The following is a 22,066-nucleotide window of genomic DNA, read 5'->3' as shown; positions in this document are numbered from 1 at the left end:
TACAAAAAAAAGAAAAAAAAAATTAGCCGGGTATGGCGGTGTCTGTCTGTAGTCCCAGCTTCTCAGGAGGATGAAACAGGAGAATCGCTTGAACCCGGGAGGCAGAGCTGCACTCCAGCCTGGGTGACAGAGCAAGACTCCATGTCAAAAAAAAAAAAAAAAAAAAAAAAGAAGAGGGGCTCTATGGGGTAACAGATATTCTTCTTGGTGAGAATAAGTGAGAATACATTAGGAAATATTGCTTTAGGGGAGGGTAAAAATATGGGGTTGGTTACAATTGTTCAGGAAAAGTAGCAGGGAGAGGTAGTGAGAGCCAATGAAAATAAATTTATGTTTAAAAAAGAGTTGCTAATGAGCACTTGCCCAGAAGAGCCAACATTCAGTTCTAGAAAGCTAAAGCAAAATACAGGATGAATGAAGAAAAACTGGTAGTGATATTTTGTTTGTCCTAGAGCCATTCTATGTTCTAACATGTAAATGTTACGTATTTCTGTAATCCACATTGCCTATAATAGTTACCAGTATACCTGAGAAATCTATTCTTTATGTTTTTCCTTTACATATATAGTTCTTTCCCCAGGACTCAGCAACAAATATCTCTTACTCTCTTTCTAGTGCTGGCATCTAAGATGTAAATTGTAAGCCAAAGTTCATAAGCATCACTTTGGTAACTTCTTAAAAGACTGTTGAAAAGATGGTAGGAGGTGTGAACCTATGGATTATGTTGAAAAAAAAAAAAAGATGGTAGAAGGGCAGAATTATACTAAAAAAACCTTACTAAAAGTTCTGTAAAGGACTGGTCTTCCGTAGAACAATTCTAAAATTCCAACACTGCTGTTTTGTGGATCTATTATTTTAAGGCATATAAAATGTTTAAATCCAAGGTTAATTTTCTCTGTGAAGCCTTCTTTTAACCTTTACTTGGGATTAGTCCTTACATTTTTCCTTCCTTCCTTCTTTTCTTCTCTTTTTCCTTCCTTTTCCCTCCCTCCCTCCCTTCCTTCCTTCCTTCCTCCCCTTTCCCTTTCTTTTTTTCTTCTCTCCACAGGGTTTTGCCCTGTTGCCCGGGCTGGTCCAGAACTCCTGAGCTCAAGGCATTCCCCTGCCTTTGCCCCCCGAAGTGCTGACATTAAAGGCAGAAGCCACCGTGCAGCCCCAAATCCTTATATTTTCTTGTAATCTTCCTCCACCCTCCTATCCTCCCAGCACTGAAACTGTCCCTGACACCAGTGGCCCTTAAAGTGTGGTGCATAGACTAGCAGCATCGGCATCACCTGGGGTTTGAGGAAATGCACATTTTGGGCCCCATTACAGACCAACTGAATCAGAAACTCTGGGGGCTGAGGTGCCCTACAGTCTGTGTTTTAATAAGCCCTCCAAATAATTTTAATATCCGATAAAGTTTGAGAACCATTGCCCTATACTATAGTTGCCAACATTGTTCCCCAATAATGGACCATGGCCACTACAGTTTTTTTTTAGTTGAGGCAATTGGCAATTAAATTGTATATATTTAAGGTGTACAACATGGTGTTTTGATCCAAGTATACCTTGTGTAATGATTTCCACAATTGAACTATTTAACAAATCTATTATCTGACACAGTTATCTTTTTCTGTGTGTGTGGTGAGAATACTTAAGATCTATTTCCTTAGCAAATTTCAAGTATGTAATACATTATTATTAACTATAGTTACCATGCAGTACATTAGGTCTCTAGAACTTATTCATCTTAAACTGAATATTTATACCTTTTCACCAACATCTATCTCCCTATTTCCCCCAATACACTACAGTTCTTAATTAAGTAGTAACATAGTAGATACTTGATTATTTGACTTGAGAACAGGTGTATTTTTTCAGGTGCTGCAGCAACTATATGATATCATCTATCTTGTGAAGAGCATGGGGGAAAAAGAGACTAAAATATTTAGGTTTTTTTGAGCCTGTTTTATACTGCAGCTACTTGGAAAGGCAGAGCAAAAAGGCCTGTAAAGTATGGACCAACCACAGGATAGATAAAGATGTGGAACTAATGGGATATGTTTTGGTGCATATTTTGGTGCATATCTAGGACATGAGTAACGGGCCTTAGCAATTTTTTCCCTCGTAGTTCATACTATGAGTGTAAGGGTTTAAACCTTAAAACCTGATTTTAGGGGATAAACTTTAAAGCTGGAAATTCTTTACTATTCCAGAAATATAACTGAAATTGCCATTTTTTTTTTTTGAGACAGGGTCGCACTGTGTTGCCCAGCAGTGGCACAATCTCGGCTCACTGCAGCCTCAACCTTCTGAGCTCCATCAATCCTCCCACCTCAGTCTCTTGTGTAGCTGGGACCACAGGCACTTGCCACCATACCTGGCTAATTTTAACTTTTTTTTGTAGAGATGGGGTCTTGCCATGTTGCCCAGGCTGGTCTTGAACTCCTGGGCTCAAGGAATACTCATGCCTTGGCCTCCCAAAGTGCTGCGATTATGGGCATGAGCCACCGTGCCTGGCCTTAAATTACCTTAATAGAACTTATTACTTTATTTTATTTTGAGACAGGGTCTTGCTCTGTCCTTGAGGCTGCTGGAGTGCAGTGGCGTTAACACAGTTCACTGCAGCCTTGACCTCCTGGGTTCAAGTGATCCTCCTTCCTCAGCCTCCTGAGTAGGTGGGGCCATAGGTACCTGCTACCATGCTTAGCTAGTATAACTTTTTAGAGAAGAGAACCTGGTTACCAAAGTTTTTGAAAGGTTGATTTATTCTGATAGAAATATTTAGCCCAGGTTTGGTGGCAGTGGCTCACGCCTGTAATTCCAACACTTAGGGAAGCAGAGGTGGGAGGATAGCTTGTGCCCAGGAGTTTGAAACCTGCCTGGATAACATAGTGAGACCTTGTGGTATTCTCCACAAGAAGTAAAGAAAAAAAGACAAAAAAGAGAGAAATATTTAGCCCAGACTACTGAGTCTTTTTTTACCCCATTGATAAGATATAGATTCTCCACATTCAGCAATCTTGCTTGTAGGTACAGGATGACTACATAGTCAAGATCATACCTATCTTCAAGTGTCCTATAGCTTAACAATAATAAAGTGGAATGAAAGGTTATTTGGAGACATGAGACTCCTGTTATGGGAACATGGGGGAATAGTTTAGGCTTTGGGAAATCTAGGAAGGCTTGAGGCAATTACTTTTAAACTCTACTGAAAAAAAAATGCATGTGCTTTTATTTTTTTTTTCCCATAAGTTTATTTGGTGTTTCTCAAAGCTTTGACCAAATGTTATGTTAGAAGCCACAAAGTGATGTTTTAACTTCTATTATGCTTTCTTTCGAAGGCCTCAGAATTTCTTAAAGATTTGAGTAGCTCTGGCACCCATATTTTGAATGACACAGTTGCCTAATAAATGATGTTTTTTTCTCTTAAGACTAGGGTGGCCAACCTGATTAGTCTGGTTGTCCCAGTATCATCATTTTTATTTTTACTTTTTTTAAGATGGAGTCTTGCTCTGTCACCCAGGCTGGAGTGCAGTAGTGTGATCTTGGCTCACTGCAACCTCTGCCTCCCGGGTTCAAGCAGTTCTCCTGCCTCAGCCTCCCGAGTAGCTGGGATTACAGGCACACACCACCACACCTGGCCAATTTCTTAATTTTTTGTAGAGACAGGCTTTTGCCGTGTTGGCCAGGCTGGTCTCTAACTCCTGATCTCAGGTGATCCACCCTCCTTGGCCTCCCAAAGTACTGGGATTACAGCCAGGATAATTATTGATAGTGAGCCCTTTCATACTCAAAAATATCCTTGTTTGGAAAAACAAAATCATTGTGGTCACGTCAAATAAGACTGTATGGCCTTTTAAGGGAAGATTCTCTATATGTAAAATATGATAAAGAAAGACATTTGATGGGCTGGGCGCGGTGGCTCACGCCTGTAATCCCAGCCCTTTGGGAGGCTGAGGTGGGTGGATCACGAGGTCAGGAGTTCGAGCCCAGCCTGACTAACACGGTGAAACCCCGTCTCTACTAAAAATACAAAAATTAGCCAGGCGTGGTGATGCACGCTTGTGATCCCAGCTACTTGGGAGGCTGAGGCACAAGAATCGCTTCAACCCGGGAGGCGGAGGTTGCAGTGAGCCAAGATTGCGCCATTGCACTCCAGCCTGGGTGACAGAGTGACACTCCATCTCAAAAAAAAAAAAAAAAAAGAAAGACATTTGATGATATTGGGTCATTATTCTTAGGGAATTTTTTTTTTGTTTTTATAATGTGGTGTCGATATACCAAAGGATAATTTTAAAAATTGAAAATATGTGTAAGGCCTTAGTCAGGAGATGAAAGTAGGCCAGGTACAGTGGCTTGCGCCTGTAATCCCAGCACTTTTGGAGACCAAAGAGGGTATATTGCTTGACCCCACCAGCCTGTGCAACATAGTGAAACCCTGTCTCTACAAAAAATTAGCCAGGTGTGGTGGGGTGTGCCTGTAATTCCAGCTACTCTGGAGGCTGAAGTGGAAGAATTACTTGAGCCCAGGAGGTGGAGGTTGAAGTGAGCTGAGATTGCCCCATTGCACTCGAGCCTAGGTGACAGGTAAAGACCTGTCTCAAAAAAAAAAAAAATAAATAAAGTAAGAAGATTATTCTAGAAAATAAGTAAGGATTAGCCTCCTAAGGGCATAAAATATTCAGTTGTCTATAACTTCCTTTAATTGTAAATCTAAATACACCTGAAATAATCACTAAACTAAGCAAAAAAAACCATATAGTTATTTTGAAAGGCTTAGCTAGCTGCAATAAAAAAAAACAATTATGACTTCAGAGATTTTGGCCTGTCATAAATTGGGTCTTTTAAGCATTAAGTTTAAGCATCAAGTATTTCAATATCTACTAGACGCACAGCAGCAGACTAGTGGTGTAACAAGTACAAAGCAACACATGATTCTGACTTCTCTCGTGAGGGTTTGTGGTATGGTTGAGGTTGGAGAAAACTGTCTATATTTAACTGCCATGATAGAAATCACTGAAGAAGATGGGGAAGGTTTAAATGAGGTGAGGAATAAGAGTTGGATTAAAAAAAAAAGGCTAGAACAGGAATTTAAACGATTAAAGGGCAAGGGGTGACATTTAAAAATGAGCAGAGTGAAAAAGAATAAGGCATATTTAAGACGGGTGTAAGTTGCCTGTTACAGAGTTAGGAAGGTACATTTGGAGCCATGTTCCAGTCTCAGCTTTCCATAAAACGCTATCCTTTAAGCATGGAAAGTTTTGTGTAGAGAACTGATTGAAGAATAATCTGACGGTCATATAGTAAGTGACTTGAAGAAAAAGCAATTGAAAGATGAAGAACCTCATTATGGAATAGCATTATAGCCCACATGACAAGATTTCCCCTACTAATAACAGAAATAGGCAAATAAGCCCTCCAGACTTTTGGTTGGCAAATGAAAATATAAAAACAAGGAAGAAACTAAAAAATCAAATGAAGCTTGTCATAGAAATTAAATTTTTTAAAAAATTTTAAATATTTTTTAGAGGCAGGGTCTCTCTCTAGTGCCCAGATTGGAGTACAGTGTTACTGCAGCCTTCAACTCCTAGACTAAAGTGATTCTCCCACCTCAGCCTCTGGAGTAGCTGGGACTACAGGTGTGTGCCACCTTGCCTGGCTAATTTTTAAATTATTTTTATTTTTGTAGAGACAGGGTCTTGCTATGTTGGCCAGGCTGGTCTTGAACTCCTGCCCTCAAGTGATCCTCCCACTCTGGCCTCCCAAAGTGTTGGGATTACAGGCATGAGCCACGGCACCTGGCCAGGAAAAATATTCTTTATTTAAATAAATAAAATCGTGTTAAGATGCCAACAGTACCAAGAGTTGTTACCTAAAACATGCTAGTTAAGATTTCTCTGAAGTTTAAAAAAGACTTAAAAATAAATATTTTGTCTGCTGGCTATTTAATCTACAACTTCTACATCGCTTTTTCTGATTTGTAGGGGGAAAGAGAAGACTGAGGTAGTGTCATTTTGATGGCAAGGGTTTTTTTTGTGTGTATTTTTCTGAAATGAGGTTTCACTCTTGTCACCCAGGCTGGAGTACAGTGGCATGAACACAGTTCACTGCAGCCTCAACCTCCTGGGCTCAAGCGATCCTCCTGCCTCAGCCTCTTGTGGGACCACAGGCCTAGCTATTACCCTGTCTGGCTAATTTTTTGATTTTTTTGTGGAGACAGAGGTCTCACGTTGTTGCCCAGGCTGATTTTGAACTCTTGGGCTCAAGCAGTCCTCCTACCTCAGCCTCCCAAAGTGCTGGGATTACAGGCGTGAGCCACTGTGCCCAGCTGCAAGTGTTTTTGTGGAAGATCTAAGCTTGATGTGTGTTAGTTAGTAGCATTTCAAATAGATCCCTAGACAGCCCTTTCTCCTAAGACTAATTTAAAGCCATCAGGACTTTCCCTGCATTCTGTTGTGGGTGAAATAGGAAACTGAAATAGAAAATATGGTTTAATTTTTTTAAGAAGAAAAGTTTGTCTAAGAATCTTTAAAGGCTTAGGATACATTAGTGATATTAGTTAAAACTATGACATCAGTTTTTTAAAAACAATTATTTTATCTTTTCTCCAGGACTTGTTTTTAGGATGTATATCATCCATAGCCTCTTTTTTTCCTTAGGTCTCTTGAGTCACTGTAGGTGATGACTATAAGAGGAAAGTTAGTTGGAATCCAGTACTGGAGAATTAATCTAGATAATCAATTATAGGAGATTAAAGTTACTCTATCCAATGTAATTGATATTACTAAATGTCAGAGTAGAAACCATTGATTTTTTTTTTGCTTACTTCTGTTTTGTACAATTATTTTGCCCTTTCCCATCTTCCTGTGATTGTGGCAGGTAGCTCCATGAATGACTCCTATAACTCTTGGATGTGCCCTTCAAGTTGTTTAGCTGGCAGTCCTCACCTCCTTCATGTACAATATGCTTATTCTTTTCCCTTCACAGTTTTGGAAATTGGTCTTTTATTCTTTGAAAATCTTACACAGAATCAAGAATGTTGTGTATGCAAGTCCTTGATGGGATACAGTCTGAAGCAGAGCCCTTGAGAAGGAATGGAAGTACTCAGGGCCCACCAATACAGATCTTTTACATTCATAATTGAAGCTTAGGCATCTGCCATGACTAGGACCTGATGGCTGTCTCACTTTAAGAACCCAGGTTTAGGCCAGGCACAGTAGCTCATGCCTGTAATCCCAGCACTTTGGGAGGCCGAGGTGGGCAGATAACCTAAGGTCAGGAGTTCAAGACCAGCCTGGCCACCATGGTGAAACCCCGTCTCTACTAAAAATACAAAAATTAACTGGGCTGAGGCAGCAGAATCGCTTGAACCCAGGAGGCGGAGGTTGCAGTGAGCCGACATCACGCCATTGCACTCTCTCTGTCTCAAAAAAAAAAGAATCCAGGTTTAAAGGTATTCTGCTGTCTCTTCCAACAATGAAAAGATGGTTTGTCTTACCTTTCACAAACCAGCATTTTTGGGGCAAAAGTCTTAAGAAAAAAATGGAGTATGATGCATATTACCTAGAAAGAAGGAAGAAGTAACACGAGTACTTAGCATTTTTATATGTTTGTAGAGAAGGTTAGATGGTAGCAGAGATTTGAGTCTTCCTTCCATAGTTGTTGCTGAGGAGTCGGTGCTTTGCCACCTCCCTTACATTTAGGTATGGTCATATGACTAGTTTTGCCAATGGAATATGAATGAAAGTATTCTTTTCCAGGCTGAGGTGGTTGAAAGGCAGTTGCACCTTCTCCATTCTCTTTGTGGCAGCTTTGGAAACCAAGTGTGGAAGGTGACACTCACAAGATGGAAAGAGCCTGTGTCTTCAAGTCACTACCACCCACTGAATACTTGTGTTGGGATTCATACAAGAAAACTTCTCTTGTTTTAAGCCATGATATTAACACAATTTGGAATTGATATATAGAAGCTAGCATTGCTCTAACACACACATGCATCTGTATTTAATATGTCACCCTTGTGAGGGTGATTGTGAGGCAGCCTTGTACAAATGAAGAAGATGTGTTTAAGAAGTAACTTCCCTACTATGCAGCCATAAAAAGAATGAAATTATGTCCTTTGCAGCAACATGCAGCTGGAGGCCATCATTCAAAGAGAATTAACACAGGAACAGAAAACCAAATACCACATGTTCTCATGTTTAAGTGGGAGCTAAACATTGAGTACACACGGACACAAAGATGAGAACAACAGACACTGGGAACTAATATAGGGGGTAGGTTGGAAGGGAGGCGAGGGTAAGAAAACTGTTGGGTACTGTGCTCATTTCCTGAGTGAGGGGATCATTCGTACACCAAACACCAGTGACACAAAATTCACCCATGTAACAAACCTGTACACTGAACCTAAACCTAAACACTGAACCTAAAATAAAAGTCAAAAGAAAAAAAAAAAGGGAAGTAAATTCCGTTAAGGTCAGAGCAGATAGTCAAACCTAGATCTGACTGAAGGCTAATGAGTTCTCCATTATAACATGCTGCACCTTAGAGAAAGAGATCACTGGAGATAAGACAAATCCCACCCTTTCGGATTACAAGTTTCAGTTTATACCAGTAATGATTTTTTATGGATAGGAAAGTGACCAGATATTGGTATGATAAGAAGAATCTTTTAAGTGTTCTAAATGATTTTAGATTTTAGATTCCTTTTTACTGGGTTGCCTCTCCAGAGACAGGTGATATTCTTAGATTGACTATTTTGATTGTTCTTGTGAAGGATTTTGTGGGAAGAGTATTAAGACTTAAGTCTTCAGGGCTTTAGTACTTATTACTATGAAGGGCTTAGGGTCCAGGCCTTAATTCGTGAGTATATTCACTGTTTCACCTTTGTTCACCTATATTCCAGACATCAGGGTCAGGAATCTGTCAGCATTAGAAAGTTTTTCATTTAGTCCTAAACTTGGAGAAATAACCTTTGGAAGATTAAATGGCTCTGAAATAAAGCAGACCACAAGTTATAGAATTAGAGTAGGAACTTATTTTTGTTTTTTCTTCCTCTTGTTTGTAAGGCTTCCATAGCTATGCGATATTGGAGTGGGAAAGGGAGCGACAGAATTTTATGCCACTTATCTGCTCCCAAAATGAAACACTTACCATCATCTACAGCAGTTCTGTTGACACAGCCTCATGTTCCTTGAGCCTTTTTTTTTCTTTTTTTTTTGACATGGAGTCTTGCTCTGTCGCCCAGGCTGGAGTGCAGTGGTGCAATCTCGGCTCACTGCAAGCTCTGCCTCCCGGGTTCACGCCATTCTCCTGCCTCAGCCTCCCAAGTAGCTGGGACTACAGGCATCCCCCACCATGCCCGGCTAATTTTTTGTATTTTTTAGTAGAGACAGGGTTTCACCATGTTAGCCAGGATGGTCTCGATCTCCTGACCTCGTGATCCACCCGTCTCGGCCTCCCAAAGTGCTGGGATTACAGGCGTGAGCCACCGCGCCCGGCCTCCTTGAGCCTTTTTATTGGGACCACATGACTAGCATTATTTTTTCAGTTAGCCATCATTTTAACTATCTTTGGATTTTTCTTTTTTTTTTTTTTTTTTTGAGACGGAGTCTTGCTCTGTCGCCCAGGCTGGAGTGCAGTGGTGCAATCTCGGCTCACTGCAAGCTCCGCCTCCTGGGTTCATGCCATTCTCCTGCCTCAGCCTCCCGAGTAGCTGGGACTACAGGCGCCCGCCACCACACCTGGCTAATTTTGTGTATGTTTAGTAGAGATGGGGTTTCACCATGTTAGCCAGGATGGTCTCGATCTCCTGACCTCGTGATCCGCCCGCCTCGGCCTCCCACAGTGCTGGGATTACAGGCGTGAGCCACCGCGCCCGGCTTATCTTTGGATTTTTCTAGAAGGAAAAAGTTCTAGGTTTTCCCTGTATTCCATCCTCCACCCCTTTCTGGAAATGCTGAAGACAGATACCATGTTCCAACATTAAGAACTGCCAGGTGCTACATATGGTCAGAAGCTTGTTTATTTTCATTTATTTTTATTTATTTATTTATTTATTTGAGATGGAGTCTCGCTCTGTCACCCAGGCTGGAGAGCAGTGGCGCAATCTCGGCTCACTGCAAGCTCCGCCTCCCGGGTTCACGCCATTCTCCTGCCTCAGCCTCCCCAGCAGCTGGGACTACAGGCGTCCGCCACCACGCCCGGGTAATTTTTTGTATTTTTTTTTTTTTTAGTAGAGACAAGGTTTCACCATGTTAGCCAGGATGGTCTCGATCTCCTGACCTCGTGATCCGCCCACCTCGGCCTCCCAAAGTGCTGGGATTACAGGCATGAGCCACAGCACCTGGCCTATTTTTATTTTTTATTTTTAGAGATGAGGTCTTGCCATGTTGTCCAGGCTGGTCTTAAACTCCTGGCCTCAAGCAATCCTCCCACCTTGGCCTTCCAAGGTGCTTGGATTACAGGTGTGACCCACTGCACACAGCCTAATTTTTTTTTTTTTTAAATGTTAACTTTTTATTTCTGAGGTTATTTTCTCCCTCTAGTGGCTTACAGTTCTTATCAGGAAAACTTACTCTTCTGCATGACAGGTGGTACTGTAATCTGCTGGCTGGCCTCCTGTGGTTTGGGTCACAAGGACACATTTCTAAGGCTTCTGGCTCCATGAGGACTAAATGGTAGGAACCACAGGTTGTCAAATAAAAAGAATGACATTTAAGATCAGGTAGTCTTGGCATAGACCTATTTTATATTGTCAAAACAAAAGTAATATGAAAGATAGGAGTATCTCAAGTCTTACCTATGAAAGTTTCGAGTAACCAAAGCAATAGCCTAGCCAGTTAGACAGTAGGGGAAATTCACTGCTTCCGTGCAAAAAATTAACGTTTGTATATATTTTTAGTCTTATAAGTTGTGTTAGATAGAGTGCTTGTCTCTCAAATAAAGTATTAAACAGGCAAAGGTCCTTGGAAAACTCAGTCTGGAGTAAGATGAATTTTTTTTTTTTTTTTTTAAGACAGTTTCACTCTTGTTGGCCAGGCTGGAGTGCAATGGCGTGATCTCGGCTCACCACAACCTCTGCCTCCCGGGTTGAAGCTATTCTCCTACCTCAGCCTCCCGAGTAGCTGGGATTACAGGCATGTGCCACGCCTGGCTAATTTTAAATTTTTATTAGAGACGGAGTTTCTCCATATTAGTCACGCTGGTCTTGAACTCCCGACCTCAGGTGATCTGCCTGCCTTGGCCTCCCAAAGTGTTGGGATTACAGGCATGGGCCACCGCGCCCAGCTGATGAAATTTAATACTGTAAGCTTGAGTGCTGGAGAAAGAAAGGCTGGGACAGCTGGTTCCTTTACTGTTCAGCATTGGTCCCTCCATCCCTTCTCCAACTTACCTAAATTAAGCTCTTTGCCAGGGAAAGATGCTAATTGTCAGATAGGTCAGCATAGCCACTGTTGGAGAAAAGGAATCTGAAGTATGAACAGTACAATGCTTAAGTTCAGGCTACTTTATAATTATAATAATTATTTTTTAGAGATGGGGCCTTGATGTTGCCGAGGCTGGAGTGCAGTGGCTCTTCACAGGTGTGATCATAGCACATGACAGCCTCAAACTTCTGGGCTCAAGCAATCCTTCCACCTCAGCCTCCTGAGTGGCTGGGACTACAGGTACATGCCAACATGCCAATCTTGGGCTACTTTATAGTTACATGAGAATGTCAGTCTCAAATTTCTAAAGTTGTAGGTATTAACATATGAAGACTCCTAGAAGTGATTCAAGAATATACCATCTCAGATCTGCTACATTTTACTGCCAATATAAGGCCTACTTTCTTCCATGGCTAGCTGTCTTTAGCTATCCTAGCAGACGTTCATATTAAGGACTCTCAAGTTTCCAGGCAACAGCTACACCGAGATTTCTGCAAAGCATGGACAGTATAGTTTGATGGGGGAAAAATAAGATCAAGGCAGACTGAAATAAGCAGTAGGGATAGAAAAGTGCCTTAGAATAGTCCATTTCAATTCTGCTTTGCATCATGCCTAGGGTATAGATAAAGGGCACAGAGCTAGACTATTAAATGTCAGATTTTCCTGAGGGCATTTTGGTGACTAAATCCAGGGATTTAGACTCAGGTACCTTTCAGGAATACAAGCCAGGGTAGTTGTTTAAAGCTTTCGCTGCATATTAATGATTATATTAGAGCCATGAACCCTTATTATAAAGTGAATTAGCTCTCTGGAAAATAAAGGCTGCAGTATAATTCAATGTTGTATACAGTTATCTTTAGATTTTTAAAGATAATGGAAAAAGATCTTCAATAACCCAAATGTAGTCTTCAGACAACCCCAAACCCTCATTTTGGCCAGCAGCCTAGAAAAGTATGAAGTTTGACCAGACTGATAAGCTTGGTCTTAATAAATGAAGACTGCTTTAGAATAGGTGGCGAGAATTGGTGATGCTGGGTTATTCACCTGATTATGGATAGCTGAATGGAGGCTAAGACCATTTCCTTTGATATATGTTAGACATGGCCAAAGCATTCCCAACCTTGATGCCACCTTGACACTTAAACCTAGCCTAAAGGATCTTGAAACCTACCTTATTCTTGAAGCAGTGTCTGTCAAGAATCTGAAGGCAAGTGTGACTTGAAGGCGAAGACGATCCTTTGGTAAGACAAAAATAAGACAAATAGCTGAAGTTTGAGGAGAGGGAAAGCACAGTACCTTTTAGTCCGGTGATGTGAATCAACTTTCCATTCAAGCTACTCAATTCCTCTTTTCCCACCATATGTTCTATGATTTCTCAGAGGTTCGGAAATTTTTGATGTCATAGTTAAGTCTTAGAGAAATGGCTCTCAATCCTGATTGTTCATGAGAATCACTGAGTAGTTTTAAGGTGACAGGTCCTTTGGTCCCACTCCAAAACTACTGGATCAGAATCTTCAAGAATGGGCTCTGGCTAATTGTGGCTTTAAAAGAGTTCCACAGGTCTGGCACAGTGGCTCACACCTATAATTCTAGCACTTTGGGAGGCTGACGTAGACAGATTGCTTGAGGCCAGAATTTTAAGACCAGCCTGGGTAACATAGTGAGACCCCCATCTCTATAAAAAAATTTAAAAAATTATCCTGGTGTGGTGGTGTGTGCCTGTAGTCCAAGCTACACAGGAGGCTGAGGCAGGAGGATCACTTGAGCCCAGGAGTTCAAAGCTGCAGTGAGCTATCATGACACACAGTTGTACTCCATCCTGAGCATCAGAGCAAGACTGTGTCTCTATTAAAAAAAAAAAAAGAAAGACTTCTACAGGAGATTCTAGGTCTACCAGGCCATACTTTGGGAGTAATTAAATACCTTTAGAAGGGTTCCTCCAGTTTATGGGAGAAACTGCTGAATGATCTTTCCAATAAGTTTCTCTAAAAACTACCAGTTGGCATAGTTAGTTACATTAATTTTTTTGAGATGGAGTTTTGCTCTTGTTGCCCAAGCTGGGGTGCAATGGCATGATTTTGGCTCACTGCAACCTCTGCCTCCCAGGTTCAAGCGATTCTCCTGCCTCAGCCTCCCGAGTAGCTGGGATTACAGGCGTGCACCACCAAGCCTGGCTATTTTTTTGTATTTTTAGTAGAAATGGGGTTTCTCCATGTTAGCCAGCTGGTCTTGAACTCCTGACCTCAGGTAATCCGCCCACCTTGGCCTCCCAAAGTGCTGGGATTATAGGCGTGAGCCACCGCGCCTGGCAGAAATTTTTTTTTTTTTTTGAGATGGAGTCTTGCCTTTGTCACCGAGCCTGGAGTGCAATGGCTTGATCTCGGCTCACTGCAACCTCCATCTCCCGAGTTCAAGCAATTCTCCTGCCTCAGCCTCCTGAGTAGCTGGGATTACAGGTGCCCGACACCACGCCCGGCTAATTTTGTATTTTTAGTAGAGATGGGGTTTCTCCATGTTGGCCAGGCTGGTCTCGAACTCCTGACCTCAGGTGATCCGCCTGCCTTGGCCTCCCAAAGTGCTGGGATTACAGGTGTGAGCCACCACACTCAGCCCAGAAAATTTTTTTTGAGACAGGATTTTGCTTTGTGTCTCAGGCTGGAGTGCAATGGTGCAATCACAGCTCACTGTAGCCTCAACCTTCTGGGCTCAAACAATCCTCCTGCCACAGCCTCCTGAATAGCTGGGACTACAGGTGTGTGCCACCACTCCTGGCTAATTTTTGTATTTTTTGTAGGGATGGAGATTCACCATGTTTCCCAGGTTGGTCTTGAACTCCTGGGCTCAAGCCATCTGCCTGCCTCAGCCTCCCAAAGTGCTGGGGTTATAGGTGTGAGCCACTGCGCCTGGCCTAGTTCCATTTTTAAACCTAGAGTTTTTCTTTATGAGCGTCAAATAGAATCCACAGAAAGTGACATAACAAGCTCACTACACACTCAAAGATCAAAATTTTACTTTACTGTTGACGTTCCTAATCCAATGTAGCAGGTCTTGAACCAAATGTTTACATATGCCATATTATTTCATCAGTTCCACAGTTGTATGAGGGATTACCACCATTTTATAGATTAGGAAACAACTCAATGGTGATAGATAGCTAAAGTTACAAAGCTAGTAAGTGTTTAGCATTATTAATATTAATTGAGGTAATACATGTAAGCTTGAGTGCTTATAGTACTTCAAATGCTTTACATGTACAGAGTAAGTAACTAGGCTATACCTTTTAAAATATGCACAATAGCTCTGTGAAATAGGAAGTATTATCAATATCATCTTTATTTTACAGACAGGATAAATAGGATGTGAACTCAAGATATCTGGTTCCAGAACCTGGGCTCTTGGTCACTAAATCATAAGGCTCAGCCCACTGTACTCAACTACACTTGAGCCAATTCTGTCTGATAACAACAGGTAGGCTTTTCGCATATACCAAGTACAGGGGAATAAGTGTTTCCAGGTTTCAACAATCTTTTGGTTCAGCTGGCTAGGCAGTATTATATGAAATGGGCAGTTAAGGACAGAACCTGATTTAGATGTAAAGTATGTGGTATAGACCAAGTGTTGTGGGAGTTCGGCAAAACCTAGGCTTGGGACTATTGAGCTAGATCCTGAAGATTGACTAGGATTTGGGTAAGCAAGAAGGAAAGCATGCGTAAGTGAAGTCAGAGAGGCAGACATGAACATAGCACATTCACAGCAGGCTGGGAAGATGGTCCCCACCAAGTTGGGGAGTATCTATTAAGGAGCAGGAAACAAGATTAGCTTGGGATGCAGAGTCTTCAACCACACTTTCAGGATAAAGACAAGAAATTCAAGTGAGTTGGCTCACAAAAAATACAAAAATTAGCCAGACGTGGTGGCCTGCACCTGAAGTCCCAGCTACTCAGGAGGCTGAAGTGAGAGGATCTCTTGAGCCTGGGAGGTCAAGGCTGCAGTGAGCCATGATAGCACTACTGCACTCAAGCCTGGGCAACAGAGCGAGAGCTTGTCTCAGGAAAAAAAAAAAAAAAAAAAAAGGAATGCAAGAAAGAGCCAATAGAATTATACTAACCCCACGAAGACCGGTGCTATGCTGCTGCTAAGCTTCCTGGATGTTGGCCTCTTACTGCCTGCTCCATATTCTCCTTGGTAAAGGTAAAAGACCAGTAGAAATCCTACAATTGCTTTAGTAAAACCTGGGTTTCTTTGATAACAGCAGGTAATTCAAATCTTCATGACCAATATCACATTACCTCGAGCCCATAGCTTTCTAGGGACCCAGTCTAGTAAATAAAATGGAAGGCAGATTCTATATTCCTAAAATGCAAATTCTACCTTAGAGATATTTGAAATTTCATGTGTTAAGTGTTGCCATCTTGCTGCTTCTTTTAAAAATACATTCTCTTTGGAGCATGGATGTTAAGTTTCTTTTTAAAATTAAAAAACATTTAGATTCAGGGGATACACATGCAGGTTTGTTACATGGGTATATTGTGTGATGCTGAGATTTGGGCTTCTAATGAACCCATCACCCATGCCCAAGTAGTGAACATAGTACTCAAGTTTTTTTTTCTTTCTTGCCTTTATGTATTTATTTATTTATTTAGAGACATAGTCTTGCTCTATCGACCAGGCTGGAGTGTGGTGTTGAACTCCTGGGCTCAAGCGACCATCTTACCTCAGCCTCCTGAGGAGCTGGGCCTACAGCCATGTACCACCACACCAGGCTAATTTATTTTATTTTATCTGTAGAGGGGTGGGGGAAGGTCTCACAATGTTGCCTAGGCTGGTCTTGAACTCCTGGCTTCAAGCAATCCTTCTACTTTTGCCTCCCAAAGTGCTGGGATTATAAGCATGAGCCACTTCACCTGGCCCCAACTTCTTAAGTAATAATGCTGATCAGCCTTGTCTCTCTTCTCCCACTCCCTAGAATTTATTGGGACAATGGGAACTCTGGATACGGAAAATGGGAATGATTGAAAACCTGAGAAAAGGAATTGGCAAGGTGGTGGAAATGAAGAGAACTCTTTTTGATTTATAATTTTTCCTAGGACCTTTTGCTTTGTGTCTTGAAAGAAAGTTGAAATAGAGTTGAAAATTTTCTTGAGTTACGGAGTTAAGGCCTCATTGGAATGGCAAGAATATTTTAATGCTAAAATTCATTCAAGTCTCTAAGATTTAAGGGTGATTACTAATTTCCTCTTTTTAATCTTGATTAATTTGGTTCTTCATGGGGCCTATTTCCTAATTTAGTCTTAATAATTCAACAAATAAACCAGCATATTTATTGAGTGGCTACTGTGTCCAAGAGGTATTGTTCTAGATCAGTGTTTCTCAGAATGGAATATTTGTACCAAAACCTCCTACAACAGTGCTTATATAAGTACAGACTTCTAGGCCCCACAACAGACTCGCCTACCTACCAATGCTAATCTCAGAGGACAGGGATTGATCTGTTTCTCAAGCATCCATAAATACCATGGTACTAGAGCACTGGTTCTCAAACTTGAGTGTGCATTGGAATCACCTGAAGGGTTTGTTAAAACACAGAGTGCCTGGACCCACCCCAGAATTTTGGATTCAGTGGTCTGGGGCGGGTCCTAAGAATTTGCATCTCTAACAAGTTTCCAGGTGATGCTGATGCTGCTGGATCACATTTTGAGAATTACTATGTACTTCTTGAGAACTACTTTGAGAATTATTATGTAATGTAGAAATACAATGCACTGTAGTAGAGCATTGTGAGAAATATAAAAAAGTATTAGAGGCCGGGCATGGTGGCTCATGCCTATAATTCCAGTACTTTGGGAGGCTGTGGCGGGTAAATCACCTGAGGTCAGGAGTTCGAGAGCAGCTTGGCCAACACGGTGAAACCCCATGTCTACTAAAAATACAAAAATTAGCGAGGCGTGGTGGTGGGCGCCTGTAACCGCAGCTACTCGAGAGGCTGAGGCTGGAGAATTGCTTGAGCCCAGGAGGTGGAGGTTGTAGTGAGCAGAGATCATGCCATTGCACTCCAGCCTGGGCAACAAGAGTGGAACTCTGTTTCAAAAAAAAAAAAAAAAAAGAAAAAAAGTATTAGGTACAATTCCTGTCATTAAGGAGCTTATGCTGTAGTTGGGGGAGATACAACGTGCACTATAAACATATAAGAAGGAATATATGTATTTGACAATATAAAATATAATACAATATAATATTTGACATTGATGGGGTCTTTAGGAGAAGATGGGATTTGATCTGGGTACTAAAACATGATGAGGCCGAAGGTTCATAGGCATTCTTGGATATAAAAGAAGGAAAATATAGAGGTGTACAGGGGTGGGGTGGTAGATACTTGTTTATCTAGCTTACAGCTTTTAATTTTTATTTTTTATAGAGATGGGGTCTTGCTATGTTGCCCAGGCTGGTCTGGAACTCCTGAGCTCAATGGATCTTCCCACCTTTTCCTCCCAAAGTGCTGGGATTACAGGTGTGAGCCACCACGCCTAGCCTGGTATAGAGCTTTGTCTAGGACACTTATGGGGGCATAAGACCAAAAAGGTTGGTGCAGTCTGTGAAGAGCCTTGAAAGCCTGTCCTTCTCCTCAGCTCCACCCACTTCATAGCCTTACCAAAAGTGCTGCACAGCCAGAAAGAGGAAGTCTCCCCTGCTGAGTGTGCAAGAGGAAGCACAAGAACGCTCTGAGGGCCTGTGAGCCATAATGACTGATTTCACCCATGAGCCAATTGCAGAGGCAACAGAAGACCAGCGCACCAACCAGGCTGGGTCCCTCCGCCAGAGGGTGTCACCATCTAAGCTGAAAGTGTTTGGGGAGATCAGACATCGCTGTCTGGTGCTCCTCTCTCAGTGGCCATCATGTCTTTGACATCTGCTTACCAGCATAAATTAGCAGAGAAGCTCACTATCCTGAATGATCGCGGTCAGGGGGTTCTCATCCGTATGTATAACATCAAGAAGGTAAGCATGAACAATGGGACTAGTACTGATTATTCCAACAATAATAGGGCAGGGAACCCTGAGGCGGCAGGTGCAGCAGTTAGACTCCCATCTTTTTTTCCACTGCTTTTCCACTGACTATAATCTACATAATCACTCAGATTATATAGGCCAGCCAGTTCAGGAAGGCAGAAGTGGAGGCTTCTTTTCAAGGCTTCCCCTTTCTAGATATGATTCTCGCCCCAACGATGGCATCTGCTTTCTTCTGGGGATGGGGGTGAGGGTGGGGATGGGGAAACAACAGTGGTATTCCGAGTGACTTGGATAAAGGTCTGGGGTCCAACCTTCTGGGTTTTATTATTTATTGTTGATCCTCTACACTCTGAAGAGATCTGAAGCTGGGTCTCTGGCAAAAACTTTTCTGTGGAAGTGCTTCCCTAAAAGGAAAAAAATTAGATAATTAGCTATTTAGATTAAAAAGGGTAGGTGTCTTCTGAGCTGCTCCTGGGGTAGTTCATGCTGTGGTGGTTGTGTGTGTGTGTGTGTGTGTGTGTGTTTAGAATAGGAACTGAGGAATTGAAAGAAGCTGGTGACAAGAGGTGGGCTAGCGGCTGGGCAAACCATAGGAAGTAAAGAGATAAAGACGGGTGTTTATGGGGAGTTCCTGGCATAGAAAATAGGGGACTTTGGGGGAGGGAGCTTTTGTGTTTTTTGTAATAAAACAAATCACCAGGAACACGGTTTCTCTGTCACCATGAATCCTGTAAACGCCCTTTGGGATAAGATACTTACATAGTGAACAAAACTGTGACACTGAATCTTGTACAAAGTCTAACTCCTGAGCAGCTGCTTTTGTTGTTCCTTCCGGCTTCAGTTGAGGGGTGGGGAAACAGCTTCCTCTTTGTGCTGGGGCCAAGCAGGCATTAAACTCTACCCATCAAGACAAAATGCCCAGGTTGTTATTTCGCTCTTAGATACTTGGCTTAATGTCTTGGAATTTTTTCTTGACCTACTCTTATGCTTTTTATTTTTATTTATTTATTTTTATTTATTTATTTATTTATTTATTTATTTATTTATTTATTTATTTTCAGAGTCTCGCTCTGTCGCCCAGGCTGGAGTGCAGTGGCACAATCTTGGCTCACTGCAACCTCCGCCTCCCGGGTTCAAGCGATTCTCCTGCCTCAGCCTCCCAAGTACCTGGGACTACAGGTGTGCACCACCATGCCCAGCTAATTTTTGTATTTTTAGTAGAGACGGGGTTTCACCATGTTGGCCAGGCTGGTCTCGAACTTCTGACCTTGTGATCTGCCTGCCTCGGCCTCCCGAAGTGCTGGGATTACAGGTGTGAGCTGCTGCGCCCAGCCTCTCATGCTTTTTAAATTAATTCCCAGGTTGCCTTTTCCTAAGACAGATTATGAGAATGAATGTTGCAAGAAGAGGTATGTTTCTGAGGAGGAGGAGAAAGGGTTGAAATATATATGGTTTCTCTCTGCAGACTTGTTCAGATCCCAAATCTAAGCCACCTTTCTTACTGGAAAAGTCCATGGAACCATCTCTCAAGTATATCAACAAGAAATTTCCCAACATAGATGTCCGAAACAGCACGGTGAGAACTTGGTCCTTCTCTCCTTTCTCTGAATAATTCTCTGCTTGAATGGCTGAAATTCTCCTCTTTTGATGCCTCTCTTCAAACTTGGCAGGGGACGGAGTAGTCTTTATTAATAGTTTTCCAAGGCTCAACCACAGGGCTTCAGGTTGTTGTAGAGCTTTAAGTCTTGAGCATTTTGAGATAAGATGGGACTCTTCCAGCATAAGCTGGAGCGAATCATCACCCATTTTCCATTGCAAGATTCATGGGAAAACATTGTTTTTGTACAAGACAGCTCTATCAACCCAGCAGGGTACATGTATTTTATTGTTTCTGTTTCCCACTCATTGTTTCCTTGCTGTTTGTCTTAGATTTCTGCATCTAATGGGATATCTCTACTTTTCCCTTATTAAATGTTAACCCTAGATTTTTCACCCATCTTTGTAGCATCTTTGAATTCTGTTTCTTTTGACTTTGATATAAATAGTATATCTGTTCATCTGAAAGGGTGCTTAAAATTTCCTCTAATTTAGCCCTCTATATCTAGTCAGGATCACATGCAACCATTCTACCTAGATAGACAATCTCCTTTGTTTAAAGACCTTCAGAGCATTGAAGCGTTTCTAACTTCCTCTGTCAGTATATTTCAACCCTTTTTCTTTTTCTTTTCTTTTCTTTTCTTTTTTTTTTGAGATGGAGTCTTGCTCTGTCACACAGGCTGGAGTGCAGTAGCACAATCTTGGCTCACTGCAACCTCTGCTTCCCAGGTTCAAGTGATTCTTCTGACTCAGCCTCTCGAGTAGCTGGGATTACAGGCACCCGCCACCACGCCCAGCTAATTTTTGTATTTTTAATAGAGACGGGGTTTCACCAGGTTGGCCAGGCTGGTCTTGAACCCCTGACCTCAGGTGATCCGCCTGCCTCGGCCTCCCAAAGTGCTGGGATTACAGGTGTGAGCCACTGCGCCCGGCCTCAACCCTCTTTAAGAATGTTTTAGGTATAACCACTGTTCTTCTTGAGTTATTTGGATCAATTGTCTTATTTTGCACTTTTTATATTGTTTTGTTTTGTGTTTCTCTCAGCAACATTTAGGACCAGTACATCGTGAAAAAGCCGAGATAATTAGATTCCTCACCAACTACTACCAGTCATTTGTGGATGTCATGGAATTTCGGGTGAGCTCTCTTGAGCCGTTTCCAACGTAGGCAAGGTCTTTCAGAGGCTATTCTTTCTTTAGATGTTCATGTATTTGCTTAAAACAAGTTCTTGAAAAAATGAGAGAGATGTACTAATATGGAAAGATATCTAAGTTGTATTGTTAAATGAAAGCAAATTTCAAAATAGTATATGATACATCACATTTCTATTTTAAAAGAGTATGTATGTATATGTATTTAGTAAATATCTAGGAAAGATCTGGACTATTTTACATCAAACTGTTAAAAATAACTACCTTTGGGGACTGATTATGACTGGCTTCAATTTACTATGCTATGCATGTTTTTTCTATTTTAAAAATTATGGTAAAATACACATAACATAAAATTTACCATCTTAACCATTTTTAAGTATACAGTTCAGTGGTACTAAGTGTATTAATAATGCAACCATCTTTTCATCTTGTAAACCTGAAACTCCCTACCCTTTATGCAATAATTCCCCATTTCCCTTTCTCTCCAGCCCCTTGCCATCACAATTCTACTTTGTTTCTGTGATTTTGACTATTCTAAGTACCTTATATAAGTAGAATCATAAAGCATTTGTCTTTTTGTGGCTGGCTTATTTCATCAGCCTAATGTCCTTAAGGTTCATCCCTGTTGTAGCATATTGTAGAATTTCCTTTTTAAGCTAAATAATATTCCATTGTATGATTATACTACATTTTGCTCATCCGATCGTATGTTGATGGACACTTAGGTTGCTTCCAAGTTTTAGCTATTGTAAATGATGCTGCTATGAACGTGGGTGTACAAATATATCTTCAAAACCCTACTTTCAATTCTTTTGATTATAAACATGGAAGTGGAAATGCTGGATCATATGATAATTCTATTATTAACTTTTTTTTTTTTTTGAGATAGGGTCT

General features: G+C 41.5%; 1 protein-coding gene across 1 annotated transcript in view; it reads left to right on the top strand.

Moving 5' to 3' along the window:
- Positions 1 to 14,852: 14,852 nt before the first annotated feature.
- Positions 14,853 to 22,066, top strand: part of NCKAP1L (NCK associated protein 1 like) — a 53,348-nt gene continuing 46,134 nt past the window's right edge. The window contains exons 1-4 of the mRNA XM_004053278.5: positions 14,853 to 14,882; positions 18,041 to 18,410; positions 19,888 to 19,998; positions 21,063 to 21,155. Coding sequence (XP_004053326.1) covers positions 18,309 to 18,410; positions 19,888 to 19,998; positions 21,063 to 21,155 — 306 coding nt within the window. The 5' untranslated portion in view covers positions 14,853 to 14,882; positions 18,041 to 18,308. The remainder of the gene's footprint in view (positions 14,883 to 18,040; positions 18,411 to 19,887; positions 19,999 to 21,062; positions 21,156 to 22,066) is intronic.

The sequence above is a fragment of the Gorilla gorilla genome, chromosome 10 (genome assembly GCF_029281585.2).
Source record: "Gorilla gorilla gorilla isolate KB3781 chromosome 10, NHGRI_mGorGor1-v2.1_pri, whole genome shotgun sequence".
Classification (NCBI taxonomy): Eukaryota; Metazoa; Chordata; class Mammalia; order Primates; family Hominidae; genus Gorilla; species Gorilla gorilla.
Note: the sequence above shows the minus strand (reverse complement) of the source record. Positions and strands in the feature narration are given on the sequence as shown.